A 24777-nucleotide genomic window follows, 5' to 3' on the forward strand; every position below is an offset into this window, starting at 1 on the left:
ACTCCTGGTTCGTCTGAATTGGTGCGAACCGGCTGAATCCCACTCCTGATTTTAAGTATCATTTATCTCATGTTTCTAAACACTGGTTTCAACTTGTTTTGTGTTGGCCTTGGGTGCGGTATGCAGGACTGGGTGGGGGGCAAATTCCATTCATCATTGATCGTGTAGTCATCAAAACAGACCTTCTGAATGGACAAGGCTCCTCCCCAAAGACAGTGGAACCGGCCAAAGGACATACCCTCTTCTCCTGCCCTCCTGGGCTCTTTTCGCCCAGCCTGGAAGGACGCAAGCGCTGGTACTCACTCGTGGTCAAGAATGCCGTTGGCCGAGGGGCCCTCGAACTGCTGCAGGTGAAGGATGGTAGTGAAGTCCTCCTTCCGCTGCTCCGCCTTCTCCATGTGTGCCGGCAGGTGGCAGTTTAAGAAGCAAACCATGTGCCCAAAGATGGAGAGCCGGACACTCACACCTCCCTTGTTGCCCTGAAGGAGGAAGGCAGAGAAGCAATGGGCCGGAGGGAAGGAGGGGGCAGAAGAAAGAAGAGAAGAGAAGAGAAGAGAAGAGAAGAGAAGAGAAGAGAAGAGAAGAGAAGAGAAGAGAAGAGAAGAGAAGAGAAGAGAATAAGAGAAGAGAATAATAGAAGAGAAGAGAAGAGAATAAGAGAAGAGAATAAGAGAAGAGAATAAGAGAAGAGAATAATAGAAGAGAAGAGAAGAGAAGAGAATAATAGAAGAGAAGAGAATAAGAGAAGAGAAGAGAATAAGAGAAGAGAATAAGAGAAGAGAAGAGAATAAGAGAAGAGAATAAGAGAAGAGAATAAGAGAAGAGAAGAGAAGAGAATAAGAGAAGAGAAGAGAAGAGAATAAGAGAAGAGAAGAGAATAAGAGAAGAGAATAAGAGAAGAGAATAAGAGAAGAGAAGAGAATAATAGAAGAGAAGAGAAGAGAATAAGAGAAGAGAAGAGAATAAGAGAAGAGAAGAGAATAAGAGAAGAGAAGAGAATAAGAGAAGAGAATAAGAGAAGAGAAGAGAATAATAGAAGAGAATAAGAGAAGAGAAGAGAAGAGAATAAGAGAAGAGAAGAGAAGGAAGAAAGGAGGAAGAATTGCCACCAGAAGTTGTGGGTGCTTCATCACTGGAGGTTTTTAAGAAGAGACTGGACAGCCACTTATCTGAAATGGGATAGGGTTTCTTGTTTGAGCAGAGGGCTGGACTAGAAGACCTCCAAGGCCCCTTCCAGTTCTACCCCGATTCCCTAATTGCTCCTGCAGGATTTCTCCAGCTTAGTCCCAGATATCAATCCCGCAAAGAGAGGAGGCTGTCTTGGTGGCAAACTCACTTACCCAGTAACCGCCGAGTCCTGTCCGGGTGCAGTCCGTCTGGATGTCCTGCAGGAAAGGCAGATGGTAGTACTTGGCAAAGACGAACAGGATGACTCCTTGCATCCGTACCGTGCTCACCTGGAACAGCAAAAGGGAGTTAGGAGAAAGGAAGGCACTGTTCCTTGACTTAGGCTTCTCATGGAGCATGGAAGGAGACTCCTCGTCCCGACAAAACCCCCTTTTTATTAAGTTACTGTGAATTCCTCTCATTCACATCCAGCAAAGTCTTTCAAGGGAGAATTTACAGTCACGGACCTTATCTGGCTTGGAGAGCTGCCAGGCCGATATCTTCAAAACTGAGTCACGAATTGTCTCCTGCAAACTCCACTCCCCTTTCGCTCCTCTTTTATTCCCTCTGGGAGGGGCCATTCATCGTCTACCTGTGGCTTTACTCCTGAGTCGACCCTTGTTCTTTAGCTCTTCCCTTCATCTGGCAATTCTGTGCATGCACACACTGGGAACAGGCTCCAGCTGTTCTTCTGCCCCACTGATGTCCGACTACGAAGGCAGCTGATAAGTGGCATACGGCCCTGGCCCCCTCTCTGCCTCCGACACAGAGCCCTCATCAGAGCCTTCCCCAGACTCCAGGACTGGCCCATGTCCCTCCCCAACCTCCTCACTGTCTGAATCTGCTGCCAGTTCCGCTGGCCGCTGGTGAGCCACAACAGGCACTGAGTTCTAATTCTGAACCTCCACAGTTGCAAATAAGACGAGGACTGGAAGGCTCCTTGGGGAAACACTTGCTAGATCCACATACTACTTTAAGGGGAGTGACTTCTGCACATGCTCAGAATCTTGTGTTCCGGAGCAGATTATAAGAAGGATTTGCTTCCATTTGCAAAAATGCTGTGTTCAAAGCAAAATGTCTTTTGGAAAAAAACTCTATCGCTTTGGAGAAGCAGCAGCTGGTGTACTCGGTGAACAGTTCCCTGCCAAACTATTTATATTTCTAATTAAAGCAAAAAAAAAAATACATAAATAAATAAAAGGCAGAAGTCCCTCCCCACCCCTTTAAATACATTTGACAAATGGAAGCTTCGGCAGTCAGAATCAGGGGTTGTGGGCAAAATTAATTCACTTTGATTTTAATTAGAGCTTTTTCCGATTCACACATCGCTTGGTGTGAAATGCTACCAACGTGTAAAATCTGTCCTTTTTCCTGGATTGTGGTTCATGAATAAAAAAAGGAGAAAAATGGAACCATAAAAATACATTTAAGGAAAACAGCTTACTAAAATACACGATTAGTAGAAGATATTTGGGGAAAGGGCACTTAGGGGCAAGATAGATAGATAGATAGATAGATAGATAGATAGATAGATAGATAGATAGATAGATAGATAGATAGATAGATGATAGATAGATAGATAGATAGATGATAGTGTTTTTTTATCAAGGCAAAATCCCCATTTCCACCCCACTCCAAGGGGAAGGATACTGCAAAATCCCCATTTCCACCCCATTCCTGGGGGAAGGATACTGCAAAATCTCCATTCCCTCCCTACTCCGGGGCCAGCCAGAGGTGGTATTTGCCGGTTCTCCGAACCACTCAAAATTTCCGCTGCCGGTTCTCCAGAACCTGTCAGAACCTGCTGGATTTCACCCCTGCTTTGAATGGTCACTAAATGAACCGTTGTAAGTTGAAGACTACCTGTATTAGCCAGCATGGCCATTGATGAACATTCTGGATATTGAAGCCTCTCCAAGATCCCATAATCCTGATCCTGCGTTATCCAGGCCACCCAAATCTCCAAAACAACTCACACAAGGACAGAAGCACAATATCTGGGGAAGTTCCCCATGGCCAGCCCCACCGAGAACTGTACGAGAACCATTTCAGAAAAGTCCGCCGTCTTTATTTTTTATGCCAAGCAGATTTTAAATTCCTTTTTTGCGTTGCCAGATAACATAAAGAACACAGATGTGATCGGCTGAGCTGTTATCTTGACCGCAATTCCTTTTTCCCTTTTTATTTGCAGGAAAGCACACCCACACACAATTGCACACATACAGAATCACACACCCTTGAGAGAAAAGGCAGCTGGTACGGGTTGCGTTCACACAATATTCTGTCGTTCCCCCCCAAAAAAACAACAAACCCCAAGCATTCGTTGGCACAAAAGGAAGCTGGGAAAACCTTCACCTTGGTCAGTGACACACGTGTGTGCGCTGGTATGTAACGGGGCATTGTGCAAAGGCTCCACCCACCCGTCAACTCCAATGTTGTGGCTCTTTTTTTTCAAAGGGAGGAAGGAAAACTGGGACTCGGTCCCAAACGCCCGGGGCATAGCAATGCGCCGTTTGACAAACTTGGCTGCATCAATGAAAAAAACCGAGCGGCAGCCCTGCTCGGTTCATTTTCGGCCGCTCGGAGCGTGTGGCCTGAATATTATTTGAACAATTAATTTAGGATTCGGTGTTGCGCGGACCCAGGAAAGGGGCCGATCCAGTAAACCCAGTTACGTCTATTTACTGGGCTCCTCTGTGTTTATCCTGAGTTTACTCCGGCACGTAGGGCAGGGGTGGCCTTCAAAAATTTTAGCAAGGGGTTCTCTGCCTAGTTGCTGAGTGGGTGTGGCCATGGTGGGTGTGGCTAGTTGGCCTCCTGCACCATGGTGGGGCGTTTTTGCCCTCCCCGGGCTCCGGAGGCTTTTCTGGGCAAAAACGGCCTCCCCAGACTCCAGAGGCCCTCTGGAGGCTGGAAACGGGCCTGTTTCCAGCCTTCCCGAACTTCCGGTAGGCCCGTTTTTCGCCCTCCTTGAGCCTCTGTGCATACCCTGCATTTACCTGCATGCAAAATGGGCCGCAGGGAGGGGCATGGGCTGGGCAGGGCCAGCCAGGCGTGGGATTTGGGGTTTCTCCGAACTGCACAGAACCTTAGCTAGAGGTTCTCCCGAACCCCTACGAACTGCTGGCAGCCCTGAAGTTTTTTTTGGATTGTGAGACTTCACTTCGGCTTCCGATACATTCTCGCACCCCTTACGAAAGTAAATAATTCTATGCACTAGAACGATGCACGTATAACTTATCATTTTGAAACTTCTAAACCCACGTTTTCACACACACTCCTGGAATATCGTCTCTCACTCCCCCCCCCTCCGGGGGGCACGGGCACCCCTTAGTTGGGAACCCTTCCTTTAAGATGTATGGACCCCCAGAACTCCCCAGCTAGCATGGTTGAAATCCACAAGTGGTAAAAGCAGCCGCAGTGGAGAAACTCCGTTTTAAGAGGCTCGCTTAGAAGAGCAGGTGGCTTCTGCTCTTCGGCCACGTGAGCGGAATCCATAGATCCTCCTGAGCTTCATTCATTTCACGGCTGGAGAGGAGTCGGCTTAGCTGGCAGGCATTCAGCGTCATGTGACCTGGGTTATGACGTGCGGGAGGACGGTTGCAGGGAAAATTAAATGCCTTAAGCCTTCTAAGCCTCTGATGAAAAGAAGGGGAGACAGGATAGCAGTCTTCCACTGTCTCAGGGGCTGCCCCGAAGAAGAGGGAGTCAAGCTATTCTCCAAAGCAGCTTCTGAAGGCAGGACAAGAAGCAATGGGTGGAAACTAATCCAGGGGAGAAGCAACTTAGAACTAAGGAGGAATTTCCTGACAGTTAATCAGTGGAACTCCTTGCAACCAGAAGTTGTGAATGCTCCAACACTGGAGGTTTTTAAGAAGAGGTTGGATAACCATATGTCTGAAGTGGTGTAAGGTTTCCTGCCTAAGCAGGGGGTTGGACTAGAAGATCTCCAAGGTCCCTTCCAACTCTATTATTCTCTTCTCTTCTCTTCTCTTCTCTTCTCTTCTCTTCTCTTCTCTTCTCTTCTCTTCTCTTCTCTTCTCTTCCCTTCTCTTCCATATTTCTCTTCTCTTCTATTTTATTCTGTTCTGTTCTGTTCTATTTTCTCTTCTCTTCTCTTCTCTTCTCTTCTCTTCTCTTCTCTTCTCTTCTCTTCTCTTCTCTTCTCTTCTCTTCTCTTCTCTTCTCTTCCCTTTGCCCTTAAAACTACTCAAGGCAGATACAGGGATCTAACCTGGGCATGGGAGATGGTGAGGGGGAAGAAATCACTCCCTGAAATATCTCCCCCAAATGCCACAATAATCCAGATTTTGGCCCTACACATGCCAAAGGGATCTAACAGTCGCCCTGCATTGTTTTGTCAGTCGCTCTGCAAATTCCCTTCGGATTTTCCTCAAAGCTTACAACGGGGTCTCCAACCCCCGGTCTACGGCCCATTACCAGGAATGGAGCCATTCCGAACCGGAACCGTGGAAGTGGAAAGCAAGCACAGGTGTGTGCATCTCCCCACTCGTGCGAGCAGCATCCGAGCACGTACGTTCCTGCTCCATTGGCACGAACGATAGGTGTGCGTGGCCACCGCTCGAGCAAATGCAGCTCTGCGTGCTTGCCCGTATTTACTCACACAGAACCATCCCCTCTCCCCATCCCTCCCCGCCAGTCCACGAAGCCGGAAAGATTGGGGGAACACTGGCTTACCAGGACGAAATTAAAGGGGCTCAGCACCTCCATGAAAAGTTCACTCCACTGGTCGGTGAAGAGTGCATCTTTCAGGCGTTTGTTGATCATGGAATTCACCTCCTGCAACCTGCAAAAGGGCGTAAAATCATCAGCTTTCTCTCCGGAGGCTGCTCCCTCCCCGCAGGGTCTTCTCCCAAGGCCAACTCAGCTTCTGCCCCCAGAGATGCTGCCTGACAACGCCTGAAAACCCTACAAAGATTGGGGGGGGGAGAAATATTCTCCAAGCATGTTCCCTCTAAACAGCGCCACAACTATTCGCCGTTTTGAATTTATCCAAAAGAAAATTGCAGGTGAGTTTCTATTCTGTTCGAAAGTCCCAAAGGTGATTTTTGTTTTTGTTTTTTTTCCCCAAGAGGCAACTGGACTTTGGGGGTTTTTTTTGAAGATGTTTAGCTTCTCCTCCGAGAAGCTTCTTCCGCTCTTCATGAAGAAGCAACTGGATTTTCTGGTTTTTTCTTTGAAGACGTTTTGCTTCTCATCCAAGAAGCTTCTTCCGCTCTTCATGAAGAAGCAACTGGATTTTCTGGTTTTTCTTTGAAGACATTTCGCTTCTCATCCAAGAAGCTTCTTCCGCTGTGACTGGATGGCGGGGAACGGAAGGATTGATACTCCTTGCAGACAGTTGGTCATTTGCATTCCTTTTTAGAGGGTCTTTGAGGCCACCTGGACACAGATGGCCACACCCTCACCGAGAAACCTCCCAGTGGCCTCAACGTCTCTCTAAAAGGATGCATTGTATATTGCTATAATGCATTGTAAGCCGCCCTGAGTCTACGGAGAAGGGCGGCATATAAATTGAACGAATAAATAAATAAATAATAATCAATCCCCTTTTGCGACCTTCCGACAAGCCAAGTCAAGGGGGAAAAGAGCCTTGATAGTACAGTGGTCTAAGCACCCTGTTATTAACACAACTGCCTGCAATTACTGCAGGTTTGAATCTCGCCAAGGCTCAAGGTCGACTCAGCCTTCCATCCTTTCTAAGGTAGGTAAATTGAGGACCCAGTTTGTGGGGGCAATAAGCTGACTTTGTATAAAATATACAAAAGGATGAAGGCTATTGCTTAACGCACTGTAAGCCGCCCTGAGTCCCCGGAGAAGGGCGGCATATAAATCAAATTAAAAAAAAATAAAAAGTTGGATTCACTTAACAACCGGGTTACTGTGTATACACGTACAATGATAGTAAAGTTGTTGTTATTATTATTTTTGTCAACAATCGCAGTGATTCAGTGGATAGGCTTGGGCACCCTCTGGGGTTCTGGAGTTTGCTTTCTGGGTTGTTTCCTGCTCATAAGAGGACCCACAAATGTCCCAGGAAACGCATCATCCCTTCGCCTTACCCAATAGCGATCATGTCGCTGTCAGAGGAGTCCCCGGGGTTGAGGTGCAGGAGGGAGGTGACGTCGCTTGGGGGCATGGAGCTGCCGACGTTCCACGTGACAATTGTGATACTGCGGAGAAAGGGAAAAAAAACCAACCACGTTACCGCGACATTTGTTAGACCTGATGTGGGGGGTCTTCGACAACCCGCCACGGCCAACTCCCACTCTCCTGCTGGAGCGGGGGGGGAGGGGTTGGACTGGATGACCTCCAAGGTCCCTTTCAACTCTTGTGTTATTCTGTTAAACGCGCCACACGGCCACAGTCAACTCGCCACGAGACAAAAGGAGTTACACATGCATATCGAAGAAACGGGTGGGATGGAATCATTAAAGAAAGGATGCCAGAGGAGGGACAGGCTATAAATGGAAATGACAAAAATTAAAGTTATTTTAAATAATGAAACTGAATTCTTGAATTGTCCCACAGTTGGCCATGTTGAGTTTGTTAGGATGTGGTTTGAGCCTAACAAGTTGTCCAGGCAACATATGTGTTCTGTGACTTTAATATGAATATGTATTGTATGACTTTAAGACTTTACTGCTGAATCATTATAATGCTGAGTCATGCTGTAATTAGGTAATCACTGGTTGTGAGAGTATTTAAGCAAGGTATTGTAACGTGTTCAGTTGCTGCTATGATATGCTGCCATTGTGTATGAAGCTGCTGTGATATGCTACCATTGTGTATGGAGCTGAGATGATAAGCTGCCATAGTGAGGAGTTGCTAACATTCTGCTAATCATCGTTTGATGGATCTGCTACCATCGTGGTTTGTGAACCAGAGTGAGTTTGTTATTCTAACCAACTAATGTTTGTTTGGTAAGAAGATATCTATAACTACTGGACTGATTTAATTGGCAAAGACTTGGAATTTGTTTAAAGACTATGAGATTGTTTTTTCTACTATAAAGTAAACTTTTGATAAACCAGTTTGCATAACTCTTATTCATCGCTCTCAGCAACGTTTCCTTGTGCATTTACTCTGCTGGTTGGTAACACAACACCAATATCCTTAACAGAGTTGACTGAGTTGGCCAATCGGCTGTGATGAGTTGTCCATTCCGGAGCTGATCTCTCTCTTGGAGGAAGAGGCCCCTTCTAAGGATCCTTGGGAAAAGCCATTTGGAGAAGTTCTACCAAGAAGTCTTACCCTTCCATCGCACTGTCCCATCATCCCCGGCTAATCTTTCCCCGGTGGGTCTGAGGGAGCGGCTTCATACCTGAATATTAATTCCATTTAGGTTCCTGATCCATCTGAGGGGGCCTTCTCATCTCACACCTGGTGAGAGAGTGGCTGGCCCACCCACCCAACAATCTTCTGCAGTTGAGGGTGGGTTTGAACCAGGATTGCCCTCCGATCAGCCCACCCCATCGGCACCCCGGCCTCAGCTCCACCTCTGTCCCCAGCAGCCATTCACCCCTCTTCTTCATATCCCCAAATTCAGGGGGGGGGTGAGTCACAAAGACCCTGAAGCAAAATCGTTGCAGCAACGTACAAGGGGGAAAAAAAACACACCACAAAGTCCCTTCCAACTCTGTTCTTCTAACCGCACCGAAGTCATTTGTTGTTGACTTCTCCTGGATTGTGGTTCCAACTTCCCAAGGGATTTTACAGCCCTTTGGTCAGCGTCACGTAACGCCCTTGGCTGAACTGTGTGTCAACTCGCAAAGCATCCCTGGCCTGCTCTCGAGTTGCCATAAGGCAAGGGGGATGGGGAAACCGGCGAAGCAGCACGGCAGACAAAAACAAAAGCAACATTCCAGACATCTCTCTCTCAAGGCTGTCTCCCAGGGTTACCCACAGCAGCCGGAGGGGAGTGATCTCTCTACAACCTGCAAAATTGCTCCATTGGTGAATGTGACTGATGACACACCCTGGGGTGAGGAGGGGAGGAAAAACTGCGTCATGCCTGGATCGTAAATTACGTGGGGTCAGAGTTGGCTTCATTTGAAAGGTGCCGACGTGAAGCTCCTAATAAATAACTGGATTTCTTTGGAAGCTTGGCTGGAGGCTCATGATTTAATTAGGGCATCCATAGGATCCCTGACCGTGGCTGGTTCAGGATGGCGGGAGGCAATTCTGCAACACAATCACTGCCTTAAAATCCTCTTGGGATGCGTCTCTCTCGTTCATCGCTAAAGAAACGAACTTGACAGCAGTAAAAATATCTCCTGTGAAAATAGCTTACGGGGGGGGGGGGGGAGAAGCTACGCTCTCCCTGACGGCATTAATGGGGTTTGGAAATACAAATGTCAGGAGCTCTATTTATAAATGGAAGCGGGGCAGTTGGGGGCATGAACACTAGGCAATGTTGCATGGCTTCCAGCAACTACCCACGTTCGCATCTTGAGCAGCAAGTCAAAGAGGAACTCCGAGCAAGGAGGAAGAAGGGAGCTTGCCTGTGTCTGCCTCCTCCACGACTCCAAAGCCTTACGCGGGGGATGTGGGGCGGGTTGGAGTTATGCAAAGGATCTCTAGCCACTTGTAGGGATCAACCACCAGAGGCAGGTACTGACCAGCAGGTGAAGAGGAAGTGAGGAAGGGTCTCCTGCTCGAGCAGGGGGTCAGACTAGAGGACCTACAAGGTCCCTCCCAACTCTGTTATACTATATTCTATCGAGCGGAAGAAACAGCACATCTTGGCACCTGAAAAAGAACCACTGTCCATCTTAATCATCATCTTCTTTTAAAGACCCCCATAATCCCTTGTCGGTTGGAGTTCTGGGCAACTGAATGGAGCGGAGTGTTTACTGGCCGGATGCCTTTCCTGTCGCCAGTACGGAGTTATATTCAGCAGATATATTCCCAATGTGCCCAGAGAGAGAGAGAAATATCTGCCTCTACCAAGGATCGAACTCACAGCCTCCTGATTGTGAGGCGAGAGCTCCATCCAGTGGTGGTATTATTTATTTATTTATTTATTTATTTATTTATTTATTTATTTATTTATTTATTTATTTATTTATTTATTAAATTTTTATACCGCCCCCTCTCCCGAAGGACTCGGGGCGGTGAACAGCCAAAATTAAAAACACACAATACAAACATTAAAATACTATAAAACGAAATTAAATTCATCTTTGGCTTCCCCAATTTAAAACCCCTTACCCATAAAATTCCCCAATTAAAAGATTTTTAACCCAGCCCGGCTTGGGTTATTCAGGCGGTTCTATCCGGTTCGGGCGAAACGGTAGCGGCGGCTGTGGGAGCTTCCACCCATCCATCCGGATGTCATCACGCCTTGTTTTTGACGCTCTGCATATGCGCGGAGGCAGTGCTCACATTTGCAAACCGGTAGCAAAGGTTTTAATCCGGGAAGTAAAAAAACAGAATACAAAATATAGGTTTTTCTTAAGGGTTTGTTAAAACGACACTGAATAACTGAATTCTCCGGCAAGGGATCACAAAAAATCCAGAATTGTTTGGCTTGTGATGCTTCTGCTGTCTGTCAGACCAAATCACCCGTGTACATCACCTCCGACAAGAAACAATCTGGGCAATATGGCTTCTGAGTTTCCCAATCTGGAGGGAGCAACTTGAATGAAAATAGTGATCTCGCTCACATCATCAGAGGAATTATTTCCTGGGAGTTTCGTCGAATTTTACGGCTTTTCTCGCCCAGCTGTTAAGTGAATCACCGAAGACAATAAACTAGTAATCTGGTTGTTAAGCGAATCTGACTTCCCCAATGACTTCGCTTGTCAGAAGGTCGCCAAAGGGGAATTGCGTGACGACCCCGGGACACTGCAACCGTCATACGTATGAGTCGTTTGCCAAGCGTCTGAATTTTGATCACGTGGCCACGGGGATGCTGCAGCGGTCGTAAGTGTGAAACACGGTTGTCAGTCACATTTTTCAGGGGAGTGGTATGGCGGCCTAGAGGCGGAGCTCTCGCCTTACAATCGGGAGGCTGTGAGTTCGATCCTAGGTAGTGGCAGATATTTCTCTATATATCTGCTGAATATAACTCCGTACTGGCGACAGGAAAGGCATCTGGCCAGTAATCACTCAGCTCCATTCAGATGCCCAGGCGCCACCCCGCAAGGGATTATAAGGTCGTTAAAAGAAGATGATGAGTCACATTTTTCAGCACCAAATTGCAACTTCGAACGATCACGAAACGGTTGTAAGTCGAGGACTACCTGTACAGTAAGCCCACAAGTGTATAAAATGTTGTTCTACGTGAATGATGTCAAGACTCTTGCAATAATGCAAGAGGGAGGTTTTTTCGGCAGGTGCTGTTCGAGGACACCGGATGGCCAAGTGGACATTTGTCACCCTTGAGAAAAACTCCTGGAAGGAGACATTTGGCAGCTCCTTGGCGTAAGATGGAGGTGACACATCCCAGAGCATTAGCATAATTAAATTGCACACGGGGAAGGGAGCCAGTTGGCATCCAGAAGTGAGAGATTGACTGCAGATTTACAGGGGCAAGTAAGGTAGGTTGGCAAAGGCATCAGGTGGTAGGCTGGCAGCCTGGCATCAGGGGTCTCCTAGACCAGAGGTGTCAAACTCGATTTCATTGAGGGGGACATCAGGATGGTGTTTGACCTTGGGGGACTGTTAGGAAATGGCTATTGTCTAACTAGTTGGTCAGGCAATGTATAAACTATCAATACAGGTTTGTCAAAAGATATTATATTGCTTTAAGACTGTATTGCATCATTCTGTATCCTGATTGGCTAAGCTCTGTAGCCAATGTACTTCAGGGGAAGCCTGAATCATGGCTTGGGAACACTATACCATTTTATCTGCTTATTTGCTGTTACTCTCTACCTGATCTCTCTGCATGATCGCTGTTTGATCGTTGCTACTTGTTGCTTTCTATGATTTATTGAATGTTTGAATACTGAACTTGTTCCTGTTTGAAACTCGAGAAGAACTGTTTCATTGTGTGATGACAACAACTGGTAAGAAGACTTTGTACTTGGAATATCCCTGAATTGATATTTTAACTATCGCCTTAGCTGTGTATGACTTGGATTGTTACGGGACTTTGCTTTACTTTCTTCTAAAAGTAAAAGGCTACCACAACCCAGTGTGTTAGTATATTAACTGTGGTTATTCACTCTCAGCCACTTTCATGGGCATACTCAAGGGGTACTCTGCTCAATAACCCATAACATCGGTTATGAGCCAAGAATATCTTTAACAGGAGCCATGGGGGTGTGTGGCCAGCCCGACATCACTCGTGTCGGCACCAGTGGTGGGTTGCCCCCAGTTCGGACCGGTTCGCAAGAACCGGTAGTAAAACCGGTAGGAGGCCCCACCCACTGCCCCGGATGTCATCATTGGTGATCTGCGCATGCAGAAGCAAGGTGCACATGTGAGCAAAGAGAGTATGCACACGCGATCCTGTTGCGAACCGGTAGTAAAGATAAGTAGAACCCACTCCTGATCGTACCTGTGGTGCCTTGAGCACTCTGCCAGTGAAAACAGGCTCCCGAGCTCCGTTTTCGGCTGCGACGGCTTCCTGCAACCCTCCTGCCAGCGAATACGGAGCTCTGGAGGGCCGCCTGTGGCCCTCCCAAGCTCTGTTTTTGGTGGCAGAGGCACCACGGGGCGGTTCTTTGGTGTTTCCAAGACGAGTCCACGGGCCAGATCTAAGCACCCCGTGGACCGGATCCATCCCCCGGGGCTTTGAGTTTGACACCCCTGTCCTTGACCGATATTTTTTAAATTTGGAAACTTTAGTTTCCTGGCACGAACCAGAAAGAGGGCCAAGAAAATATCTACACACCCCTCACGCATCCAGGACATGAACTGTTTCAACTTCTCCCCTCAGGATGCCGCTATAGGGCATCGCATGCCAAAACAACCAGACGTAAAGATAGATTTTTGCCCGCACCCCCCAACCTCCCGTGCCATAAACTCTGCTGGACCCTGAATTCCCACAGCGTTGTCTTAGGGCCTTAAGGATATTTTACCCATGTAGTCGGGCTTGCGTTGCTATGACCTTCTCACCTTTCCCATCGTCTCGTTTCTCATCTTCTCTACCTTCTCGTTTTTCCTGCTACCTTCTCCGATGGCTATCTCATGGGTTATCGAGTGTCGCTTGTAACTTAATGATTGCAACTATGGTTATGACCTATTATTCGCTGTTTATAGGTACACTGTGAGTTTATGCACTGGAGACAAATTCCTTGTGTATCCGATCACACTTGGCCAATAAAGAATTCTATTCTATTCTATTCTATTCTATTCTATTCTATTCTATTCTATTCTATTCTATTCTATTCTATTCTATTCTATTCTATTCATTTCTATTCTATTCATTTCTAATTCTAATTCTAATTCTCTTCTCTCTTCTTTCCTCTTCTCTTTCTATTATTTTTATTTCTCTATTCTATTCTATTCATTTCTAATTCTAATTCTAATTCTAATTCTCTTCTATTTCTATTATTTCTATTTCTCTATTCAATTCAATTCTATTCTATTCTGTTCTATTCATCTCTAATTCTAATTCCAATTCTTTGTCTATTCTATTCTATTCTATTCTATTCTATTCTATTCTATTCTATTCTATTCTATTCTATTCTATTCTATTCTATTCTATTTTTTTTTAAAAAAATTGATTTATATGCCGCCCTTCTCCGGAGACTCAGGGCGGCTTACAATGTGCTCAGCAATAGCCTTCATCCTTTTGTATATTTATACAAAGTCAGCTTATTGCCCCCACAATCCGGGTCCTCATTTCACCTACCTTAGAAAGGATGGAAGGCTGAGTCAACCTTGAGCCTTGGCGAGATTCGAACCCTGCAGTAATTGCAGGCAGCTGGTCTTAATAACCAGCTTAATAACAGGGTGCCTTAAACCCCTGTACTACCAAGGCTCTTTTATTCTATTCATTTCTAATTCTAATTCTCTTCTCTTTCTATTATTTTATTTCTATTTCTCTATTCAATTCAATTCAATTCAATTCAATTCAATTCAATTCTATTCTATTCTATTCATTTCTAATTCTAATTCTAATTCTTTGTCTATTCTATTCTATTCTATTCTATTCTATTATTTTTTTTATTTCTATTTCTCTTTCTCTTTCTCTTTCTCTATTCTATTCTATTCCATTCCATCCTATCCTACCCTACCCTACCCTATCCATCATCTATTTCTATTTCTATAGATTTTTTAACCTGTTGTTAAAAAACACCAGGAACCACAAAACCCTTTTGACATCTCTCTCTCTCCCCTCTCTCCCCCTCCCTCCCTCCCTCCCTCCCCCCCTCTCTCTATGTCTCTCTCTCTCCCTCTCTCTCTCTCTCTCCCCTCTCTCCCCCTCTCTCCCTCCCTCCCTCTCTCTCTCTCTATGTCTCTCTCTCTCACTCTCTCTCTGTATCTCCCTGCCCTGGCTGCTTCTCCATCCCCCCACCATCGCCCTTACCTTCTCAGGCCAGGTGAGGAGTGACTGGGAGGGGAAGGCGAGGGGCGGGGCCAGCCAGTGGTGGGATCACCTGACAGGGAGCCACAGCAGAGGGCCAAAAAGAGCCACATGCGGCTCTGGAGCCGCAGGTTGCTGACCCCTGTCCTAGACCCTCATGAGGTCAGGTTGTGTGGGGGAGTGACGTTTCTGGCCCATCCGTTCCCACCAGGTGGCACTCAATCCTGCAAACCTTTCCAAGGCCATCTGTTTTGAACGTTGCAAAGGGAAGTCGGAAGTATGCAAAGCAGCCCGTCGTCACCGAAACGTTCTCCTTCTCTCTGCGGAGTATATAAATAGTTGCCCTGTCTCTGCCTTCTAAAGCAACCCAGGTGGCACAGAATTGGCAGCCTGAATTATGCTGGCTGCGTCCTCCACCTATCAGGTCAGCGAAAGCTTCTTCAGCTGCACCAGAAATGCATGCATTCACCTTTAGTTTTAACCTTGGCTACCTGAGGGAGGGGAGGGGAGGGGAGGGGAGGGGAAGGGGGCCAGGGGCTCCCGTCTTCTGCAAACACAACTCATTCGGTTACAACTGGGTGCAAATGCAAATGCAAATATGAACGCAAATGCAAATGGAAAATAATAATAATAATAATATGAGTTTACTCAGTAACCCAATTAAGCTGCCGGAGTGAACGCAGCCACTGCAAGGGAACCTGCCCTTAACAGGTAAATGTTGCAGGCAGGGGTGAAATCCAATTTTTTTTTTTATTACCGGTTCTGTGGGCCTGGTGTGGCTTGGTGGGCATGGCAAGGGAAGGATACTGCAAAATCTCCATTCCCAACCCACTCCAGAGGAAGGACACTGCAAAATCCCCATTCCTGCGAGTGCAAATCTCACCGGGCACAAGGTTGACTCAGCCTTCCATCCTTCCGAGGTAGGTAAAATGAGGACCCGGATTGTGGGGGGCAATAAGCTGACTTTGTATAAAAAAGAACACTGCTTAGGGGGGGCCCGAAAGCCCTACTAAGCAGGTATATACAAAAGTATGAAGGCTATTGCTTAACGCATTGTAAACCGCCCTGAGTCTCCGGAGAAGGGCGGCATATAAATCGAACCAATAAATAAATAAATAAATAAATTCCCTCCCCACTCCTATGCGAAGGATATTGCAAAATCTCCCTTCCCACTTCACTCCTGGGGGAAGGATATTGCAAAATCTCCATTCCCACTCCATTCCAGGGGAAGGATACTACAAAATCTCCATTCCCACTCCATTCCAGGGGAAGGATATTGCAAAATCTCCATTCCCACCCCCACTCTGGAGCCAGCCAGAGGTAGTATTTGCCGCTTCTCCGAACGGCTCAAAATTTCCGCTACCGGTTCTCCAGAACCTGTCAGAACCTGCTGGATTTCACTCCTGGTTGCAGGCCTCTTCAGGAAGCGCAACCCTCAAGGTCTATGACAATTCGTCACGGCCAACCCGCCACGACCAACTGGCTACGGCCGAGTAGCCGCGGGACAAGAGTTACATTCATATCAAAGGAATGGTGGGCTAGAATCCTTAAAGAAAGGATGCCAAAGGAGAGGACAGGGTGAAAGGCGAACGGCAAAAATTAAAATATTTTTTAAAATTTTGTTTTGAATAATTGAATTGTTAAATTGTCCCATGGCGAGTCGGCCGCAAAGTGGTGCGGTGGTGGCCTAGAGGTGGAGTTCTGGCCTCACAATCAGGAGGCTGTGAGTTCGATCCTAGGTAGAGGCAGCTATTTCTCTCTCTCTGGGCACACTGAGAATATATCTGCTGAATGAAACTCTGTACTGGCAACAGGAAGGGCATCAGGCCAGTAAAAAAAAAAACACCGCTCCATTCAGTTACCAAGATGGGTAACAAGGGATTATGGGGTCATTAAAAGAAGATGGTGAGTTGGCTGTGAGTTGGCTGCAGTGAGTGGGCTGTTGTCCCATTCCTCAACCCTCAGAGGCTATTGGGGGAGAACGCACCACTTCTCGGCTTTATTCCAGTTCTACTCCAACTTTCCTCCAAGGAGCAAGGCACCCTCTCTTCTTTTACTTGTGGAGGAGACTGGGCCGTAGAGCCAACGGTGCAGTCAACCCCCACTCCCAATTTTTGATCTCCTAATTTAGGTGCCGGAAGAAGTGATCCAGGGCAACTGGATCAAAATAGAGCCGAAGACAAGAGCCTAGGGCAGTGTTTCTCCACCTGGGGAATTCTGGGATTTGAAATCGACACAGCTTCAAGCTGCCAAGGTTGGGAAGCATTGGCACTATCCATGCCTTCCCTTAAGCCACTTCAAAGCGTTTTCGCCTGCTTTTGTGGCACTACCGTCTCCCCACCTCCACCCCCACTGCCCCCACCTCACCGAAACTCCTTGTCCTGCCTCGTTTGTGGCCGGCTAAATCTTTCCAGGAAGTTCTCCGTGCGGTTGGTATTGCTGCTCCGCGGATCTTGCGATTGGGGCGACAGACGGACCCGCGAATAGGAGGTCAGTTCCTCCGACTCGGCCTTGGCGAGCATGGCAGATTTGGAAGGCCCCACCCTGCCCCCCGAGAGGTACTCGCTGGAGATGGCTTTGGAAAGAGACCCCAGCCGGTGGGATGAGCCCGGCCGGCTCAGGCAGATGTGATCGCTGGATTCGGCCTTGGGAAGGGTGTCCTTCAGTTCCACGGTGGCCAGAATCCCAGACGTCAGCGGGTCCAAGGCGCAGAGGTCAGGAAGGCCCCCCCTGCTTGGGGACTGGCTAAGTTTCATGGAGGGGGACAGGTTGGAGAGAGAAGAGGAGCTGCCCGATCCAGGAGACAAGGGACGCAGCTCTACCGGAGAACGCAAAGTTGGGGTGTTGTACCCAGATGGCCCTGAGCCCTCCGGCTGGACCCTGCTGATCTCCAAGGAAAGAGGCGGGATTGGTCTGCCACCAGCCTGTTCTTGGGGTTCTGTCTCTGCTCTTCGGCGGGACCCATCCGGCTGCAGCCGAGCATGGAACGGTTCACCCAGAGAATCCGGCCGCTTCCCGCTCGGCATGTTCCCTCCGATGTACGATACTCCGCTCGATCCCTCCGGCTGATAGCGAATGGCTCCCTCCGGGACAAAGGGCACGGTGGTGGGAGGGAAGACCCCTGGGGATACCAGCCCCACAAGGCTCCCTCGAGGGGGGATGGGTTGCGAGGGGAGCGGGGAGGGTGGTCCCGGGTGGCCCAGATCCATCTGAAAGAGAAAATGGATGCGGCAGTTCAGACAACTAGGCAGGAAACCAGAAGTTTATTTGTTTATAAAACATAGAGGGCCGCTTGTCACATTCTGGGGTCTGACTAAGTTGCATTGCAGGCTTTCCAGCAGCGGTGAAATCCGGTCGGTTCTATCCGGTTCGCACGAACCTGTAGCGCCGGCATTACGTCCTGTTTTTTACCCTCTGTGCATGCGCAGAAGAGGCGTGCGCTCCTGCACGCTCCCATTCCTGAACCGGTAGTGAAGGTAAGTAGATTTCACTGCTGCTTTCCAGGCACTCAGAAGCCCATCCCCCACCCACCCCCCAAGCAAATCCTCCCGGGGTCTTTGCACTTCATCGAAGTGTGTGACTCATGAGCAAGCAGCCCAACGCTGAAATCCCGGGCAACGTTTGATCACAGCTGTGGATACTCAGCGGAGAGAGAATGTAGGTAGTTCTCAACATACGACAGTTCATTTAGTAACCGTTCAAAGTTGCAAACGGCACCGACAAAAAGGACTAATGCCCATTTTTCACAGTTCTTAGCAGCGTCCCCAGAGTCACGTGGTCCTAATTCAGAGGCTTGGCAACCGGTTCATACTTACGACCGTTGCTCATGTATTCCCTTTTGTGACCTTCTGACGAGTAAAGTCAAAGCTACTAACCAGGCTACTAACTTATCAACGCAGTGGTGGGATTCTACCAGTTCAACCTGGTTCGGGCAAACTGGTAGCAGCAGTGGGAGGCTCCGCTCACCCTCCCAGACATCATCACGGACACTCTGCGCATGTGCCCGTGCGCTCACCTTTGCGAACCGGTAGCGAAGGTAAGTGAATACCACTACTGTATCAACAGCAAGGATTCGCTTAACACGGAAGGTCGTAACATGGGAGAAAACTCACCAAACAAATGCCTCACTTAACAACATATATTTGGGACTCAAAATGTCATCGTAAATCAGGGATTACTAAATTCTCTTAGAAAAGAAGGTTTTTCTTGCTAAAAGCAACTCCAGGAACTGGTTGGGCCTACTGTGATACTTCGAATGTAGTTATTTACAACCTCCAGTTTGTTGACTAACCACGACCTCATCTCCTCCCTTGATCTGGGATCGTAAATCTTTGGCTTGACTTTGGACTGCCAGACTGGGAAAATTTGCCTTACTCAGCTAAGCCTTATCTACAATTAATAGCCCTTTTCTGCTATCTTGCTGTTGGGATTTGCAAAAGAAAGTATTCCCCTTAACACGTCGGGTGCCTAGAATTATGTCCGGCTTTTGAAGAGGGGCTTAAAAAGCCAGGTTGGGAAGCCCCTTATCTCCTAAATGGTTCATAAGGTGCAATAAAAACAGGCTAGCAAAGTTGTTTAAAAACATGTCCCCCAAATGTTGGAAATGCAATCAGATACCGGGTTCCTACTACCATATGTGGTGGAAATGTACAAAGGCAAAAAAAAAAAAATTTGGACAAAACTACATACATGGTTAGAGAAAATAATAAAGCAACATCGAGATGTAAAACCAGAAATGTTTTTGTTAGGCATACTGCCAGAAAAATATGGCAAAGGGAATGTATATTTAATATGACAGGTCTTGACTGCAGCGAGAATTGTACTTGCACAATACTGGAAAAATGAGGAAACTCCTACAGGTGAAAATATAATTTTTTAAAAAAAATACTAGAATGTGTGGAAATGGGTAGGTTAGCAATAAAGATAAAGGACAAAGAATACTTTTTAACTTGGGATTCGTTTGATCAATGGTTAGATAATAAAGATAGGAATTAGAAGTTGGGAAAATCCCTTGATATATAAATAAAGAATATTGTTATCGCTATAATTATGTATATGTAAAAGGACCCAGACAATACAGTATTTACTAAACACATATATGTTAAAGAAAAATGTATAAATAAAAATTGGGGGGGGAACAAAAGTAAAATCATAACTACACTTGCTCCCCCACCCAGGAATCAGACCAAACAGCCACCTGGGTCAACTGATGTAATGGTATGTGAGAACAACCTTGGAGGGGGATAAGTCCATGAGAAGCAGGGAGGGACCAGTTAGATAAAAGGCTCCTTAGCCCCCAGCAGGAAGGTGGGTGGAGTAAAGGACTCAGAAAAGACCCTCCCACATTTTTTGGTAAGGGAATGGGGAAGAAATGTCTTCAGACTTCTGTTGTAATATATCGTACTATGTTTCCCCAAAAATAAGACCGGGTCTTATATTAATTTTTGATCCGAAAGAAGCATTAGGGCTTATTTTCTGGTTAGGTCCTATTTTTGGGAAAATACGGTACTAAATGCATCCATCTGGCTGACAGTCTTAACTAGGGCTTATTTTTGGGGTAGGGCTTATATTACGAGCATCCTGAAAAAAAGGATTGCTAGGATTTATTTTCCGGTTGGGTCTTATTTTCAGGGAAACAGGGTACAATACAATAGAATTAGCTCAGCCGGTCCTGTTTTTTTCTGTCTCGCTTAACAAATGTTTCACTCAGCCACTGAAATTTTGGGCTCCATTGCGGTCATAAATCAAGGACACAAAGAACACGTTGGGGAGGGGGTGTCAACCTATTTTCCAAAGCACCGGAAGGCCAGAAAAAGAAACAACGGATGGAAACTGATCCAAGGAGAGAAGCAACCTGGAACGGAGGAGAAACTTCCTAACAGGGAGGACAATCGACCCGCGGAACAGCTTGCCACTAGAAGTTGTGGGTGCTCACACATCACTGGAGTTTTTTTTTTTTTAAAAATAAGACTATTCTGAAATGGTATAGAGTTTTCTGATTGAGCAGAGGGTTGGACTACAGGACCTCTAAGGTTCCTTCCGGCTCTATTTTGATTGAAAAAGTGAGATATTTCTAACTTGGCTATTATGCTGCTCGATGCCTCACTCACACCCTCTTCTAACAATTCACTTGGAGGATGCGGGTTCAACCGGGGTTCTGGGAAGGGAGAATGCTTATGCCCCAAGACTTCAGGGGCACCATCGCTGGTCGGCCCTGGGCGATACCTGGACTCGTGCGATCTGGGCAACCTCCAGGTCTTCGTCCGAGGTGTCCCTGGCCATGGTGCCATGGCCTGGCCTCTGCAGGAGGCTGCCCCTCTTGCATCCCAACAGCCGTGGAACGTTGGCACTGCCTGAGATTCTCTGCCCATCCTTCAGAGACGCTGAAGCTCCCACCGGCCTGGCAGGAGGGAGAAGACGGGCTGGGAAGGGCCACAGAAGACAGGCGATCCAGGGTTCGGGCCACCATGTCAGGGGATCTACGACAACTCACCACGGTGAACTCGCCATGGCCAATTTGCTGCAGCCAACCCGCCACAGGGCTAACTCGCCGCAGGACGAGAGTTAACAATCATATCGAAGAAATTGTGGAATAGAATTTAAAAAAAGAAAAAGAAAGGATGCCAAAGGAGGGACAAAATGAAAGAGGTTGAGATTTGGGGGGGGGGGAAAATGTTCAGAGAAGAGCAACTAAGATGATCAAAGGCCTGGAGACGAAAACGGCTGCAGGATTTGGGTTTCTGCCGAAATAGGGGCAACATGATTGATAGCGGTACTCTAGTATTTGAGGGGCTGCCCCAAAGAAGAGGGGGTGTCAAATTATTCTCCAAAGCACCAGAGGGCAGGACAAGAAGCAACGGATGGAAACTAAAACAAAGAGAGAAGCAGCCTAGAATTAAGGAGAAACGTCCTAACGGTGAGGACAATTAACCAGGGGAACAGCTCGCCACCAGAAATTGTGGGTGCTCCATGACTGGAGGTTTTTAAGAAGAAACTGGACAAATCACTTGTCTGAAATGGTATAGATTCTCCTGCTTGAGAAGGGGGCTGGACTAGAAGACCTCCAAGGGTCCCTTCCTATTCTATAGCTCTATTCTATTCTGAAATTAAAATACGTTTTGCATTATTTTAAATAATCAACATTGGAATGTTTGCATTGTCCCGCAATGAGGTGTCCGGTGGGAAATTGACTGTGGCAAGTGGTCCCCCATCCTCATGCCAGCCCACCCTCTTTAAAAGGCCAGGCTCAGACAGCCTGAGGTCAAATTGAGCCTTGATAGTACAGTGGTTTAGTGCACCCTGTTATTAACACAGCTGCCTGCAATTACTGCTGGTTCGAATCTCTCCAAGGCTCAAGGTTGACTCAGCCTTCCATCCTTTCTAAGGTAGGTGAAATGAGGACCCAGTTTGTGGGGGCAATAAGCTGACTTTGTATAAAATATATACAAAAGGATGAAGGCTATTGCTTAACGCATTGTAAGCCGCCCTGAGTCTCTGGAGAAGGGCGGCAGATAAATCAAATTAAAAAAAAAAATTCCCTGGACAATGGGACCTGGCTTTGGAGAGCTATAGCTTGCCCTTGCTTCTGCCTGGGGCGATTTAGAAGCTGAGAAACTTCCTTTTCTTTGGGCCTGAAGCCAAGCCAGGGTCAAGTAACTTTTTAATGCATAATAGATGCCAAGAGCCGAGCGAAATGATATCCCTGCCTTTCGTCAGGTGTGTTAAATCCCCTCTGAAAAACAGGAGATTCTGTCCGGTATTCACCCACCCCGGGTATCGATCCGTCGCCTGATCCTCCTCGGCTGCAATTTGATGCTCCCGACACCCGGGGAGGGCATTTTGGGGGGCATCTGGAAACTGGGCAGGAATTCCCGCCACCGTCTCCCCCCAATCTCAGGCCCTCAGTCCCTGGACTCTGGGGCACCAAGTTGCCTGCCCGTGACTCAGAAGGAAATAATAATAATAATTATAATAATAATAATTTTATTTCTATACCGCCCTTCTCCTGAAGGACTCAGGGCGGTGTACAGCCCGATTAAAAGCACAAAGACAGACAAAATTTAAAATTATTAAAATTATTAAATAATTGGCCCAATTATAAAGCCCCCAAATTTAAAATTTAAAATCCGGGATAGGCCGATGCACCGTCCCGCAAAACCCATATTTTGGTAAGCCGCTTTTGAGTGGCCCTGTGTGAGTCGGCAGCGGTATAAATTGTCTAAATTAAAAATAAAATAAATAACTAAAACCCTCGGACTCTCTCTCTCCGTCACTCAAGAAGGCGTGGGGTTTCCTGCCTAAAGCAGGGGGTTGGACTAGAAGACCTCGAAGGTCCCTTCGGACTCTGCCATTCTGTTTCCTAAATGAGGGCCCAAAAGGCTACCCGGTCGTGCCCATTTCTGCAAAATTCTCTTCTCCTGTCACGTCTCTGTCCCCAAACCCAGAGGCGAAATGCCAACCTCTCCCTTTTTTTTTCTGGGCATCTCAGCTTGAGCTTCCTCCGCATCCTCCCCACCCCCACCCCCCCAGAGCCCCTTCCTCAATCCCTCGGAGCACAAGTTCTCTCCCAGGGGCCGCTCTCCTTCTCCCCCCCCCCATGGCCTCCTGCCTCAGTTTCCCCTTCTCCAGAAGAGTGCCCGAGAGCCTCCCGCAGCCCTGCCCTTCATCTCTCCTCTTTGGAAGGTGCTGAGCCAAGCAGGCATCCCCTTCCTGGGCATCTGGGTGGAAGGAGAGGATCTAAGCGGGCAGGCATTGGCCGGGGGGGGGGGGGTGTTTGGAGCATCAATGGCCAGTCTGGATGGCCTTGGAGAGGCTGGGGAGAAAAAACTGCTCCTTCCTTCTTTTAATCCGGACAGGGACAGAGGGGAGAGGGGGAGGAAGTGGGGAGGGGAGAGGGGAGAGGGGGAGGACAGCCCCCCTCCCCATTGGAAGCTGATTGAGTCAGACTCCTTTCCCTGCTTGTTTTTTACACCCCAGTGAGATCCCTCATCCCAGGGGGTCTCTCCCTCTCCCACTCCCCACCCACCCCCATCAGAAGATAACAGCGATTTGCAAAGGGCAAGAAAAGACCACGACAGAAAACGTTGCGCGGGCAGTTTCCCCTGTGTGTGTGAGATTGCGCGCGTGTGTCTGCGTGATTTTTCTTCCTTGCTTTCCCGACTCCCCTACAAAGAGGGAGAGGATGCGAGGAACGTCCCCCCCCCAAAAAATCTGGGCCAACGGGTAGTACAACCCCCCCCCCAAGCTCCATCCCACGACAGCCCCGTCTGAGTCCACGCGCGCGGGGGCGCCAAGGAAGCCCATCCGAGGTGGGGATGGGGGGTCTCCTATCCCGTGGAAGGGGCTCCAATCCATCCAGAGAGGATCTTCTCGTGGGCGCAAAGGAGCGCAGGGACTCCCACGGGGATGGGGGGGGGAGGGACGGGGATGATGGAAGGGTGGGGGTGGGTGGCGGGGGGGGGGGAAGGATAGGATCCGAGCAAGCCACGCGCGCGCGCGTCCCCGCCACCGTCTCCAACCCGCCGCCTACACGTGCGCCCGGGATGCGCGCTCCCTCCTTCCCTCCCTCTCTCTCTTTCTCTCTCTTCCTCTCTCTCCCTCCTTCCCTCCCTCTCTCTCTCTCTCCCTCCCTCCCTCCTTCTCTCTCTCTTTCTCTCTCTCTCTCTCTCCCTCCCTCCTTCTCTCTCTCTCTCTCTCCCTCCCTCCCTCCTTCTCTCTCTCTCTCTCTCTCTCCCTCCCTCCCTCTCTCTCTCTTTCTCTCTCTCTCTCTCTCTCTTTCTTTCTTTCCCCCGAGTGGGGGAAAAAAAGACCCCCGCCCGCCGGTGGCCTCTTTTGATCTCCCCCCCCTCCTCCCCCAGCTCACCTGCGACGCCCGCATCCTTCTACCTGCGGACTCACCTTGCGCCAGCCGGCCGGCTCTCCCCCTCGGCTCCTGGGCAGCGCTTGCCTGCTCCTCCCGGCGCTCCGGCGAGGCGGCGGAGGCTCCATCCCGGGGATGCTGGGGTTGGGATGGCTGTGGCCGCCGGCGAGGCTCCTTCCCCGGGCGCTGCTGGCGTCAGCCGCCGGGGGGGGGGATTTAAAAGGCACCGCAGCCTCGCTCGGCCTCC

The 24777-nt window shown here is 48.2% G+C and overlaps 1 protein-coding gene across 2 annotated transcripts in view; it reads right to left on the reverse strand.

Annotated features, from left to right (window-relative positions):
* The window catches only part of INPP5J (inositol polyphosphate-5-phosphatase J), a 32610-nt gene extending 7833 nt beyond the window's left edge, over positions 1–24777 (reverse strand). The window contains exons 1-6 of one of the 2 annotated variants that reach the window (XM_060691871.2): positions 24569–24777; positions 17039–17880; positions 7251–7361; positions 5866–5974; positions 1341–1457; positions 304–479 (exon numbers count right to left, since the gene is read on the reverse strand). In XM_060691871.2, the coding sequence (XP_060547854.2) occupies positions 304–479; positions 1341–1457; positions 5866–5974; positions 7251–7361; positions 17039–17880; positions 24569–24658 (1445 nt within the window). In that variant the 5' untranslated portion in view covers positions 24659–24777. Of the gene's footprint in view, positions 1–303; positions 480–1340; positions 1458–5865; positions 5975–7250; positions 7362–17038; positions 17881–20896; positions 21023–24568 lie in introns of those variants that run through there. The other variant, XM_060691872.2, reaches the window with a different exon arrangement.

The sequence above is a fragment of the Pantherophis guttatus genome, chromosome 17 (genome assembly GCF_059756535.1).
Source record: "Pantherophis guttatus breed Tessera chromosome 17, ASM5975653v1, whole genome shotgun sequence".
Taxonomy (NCBI): Eukaryota; Metazoa; Chordata; class Lepidosauria; order Squamata; family Colubridae; genus Pantherophis; species Pantherophis guttatus.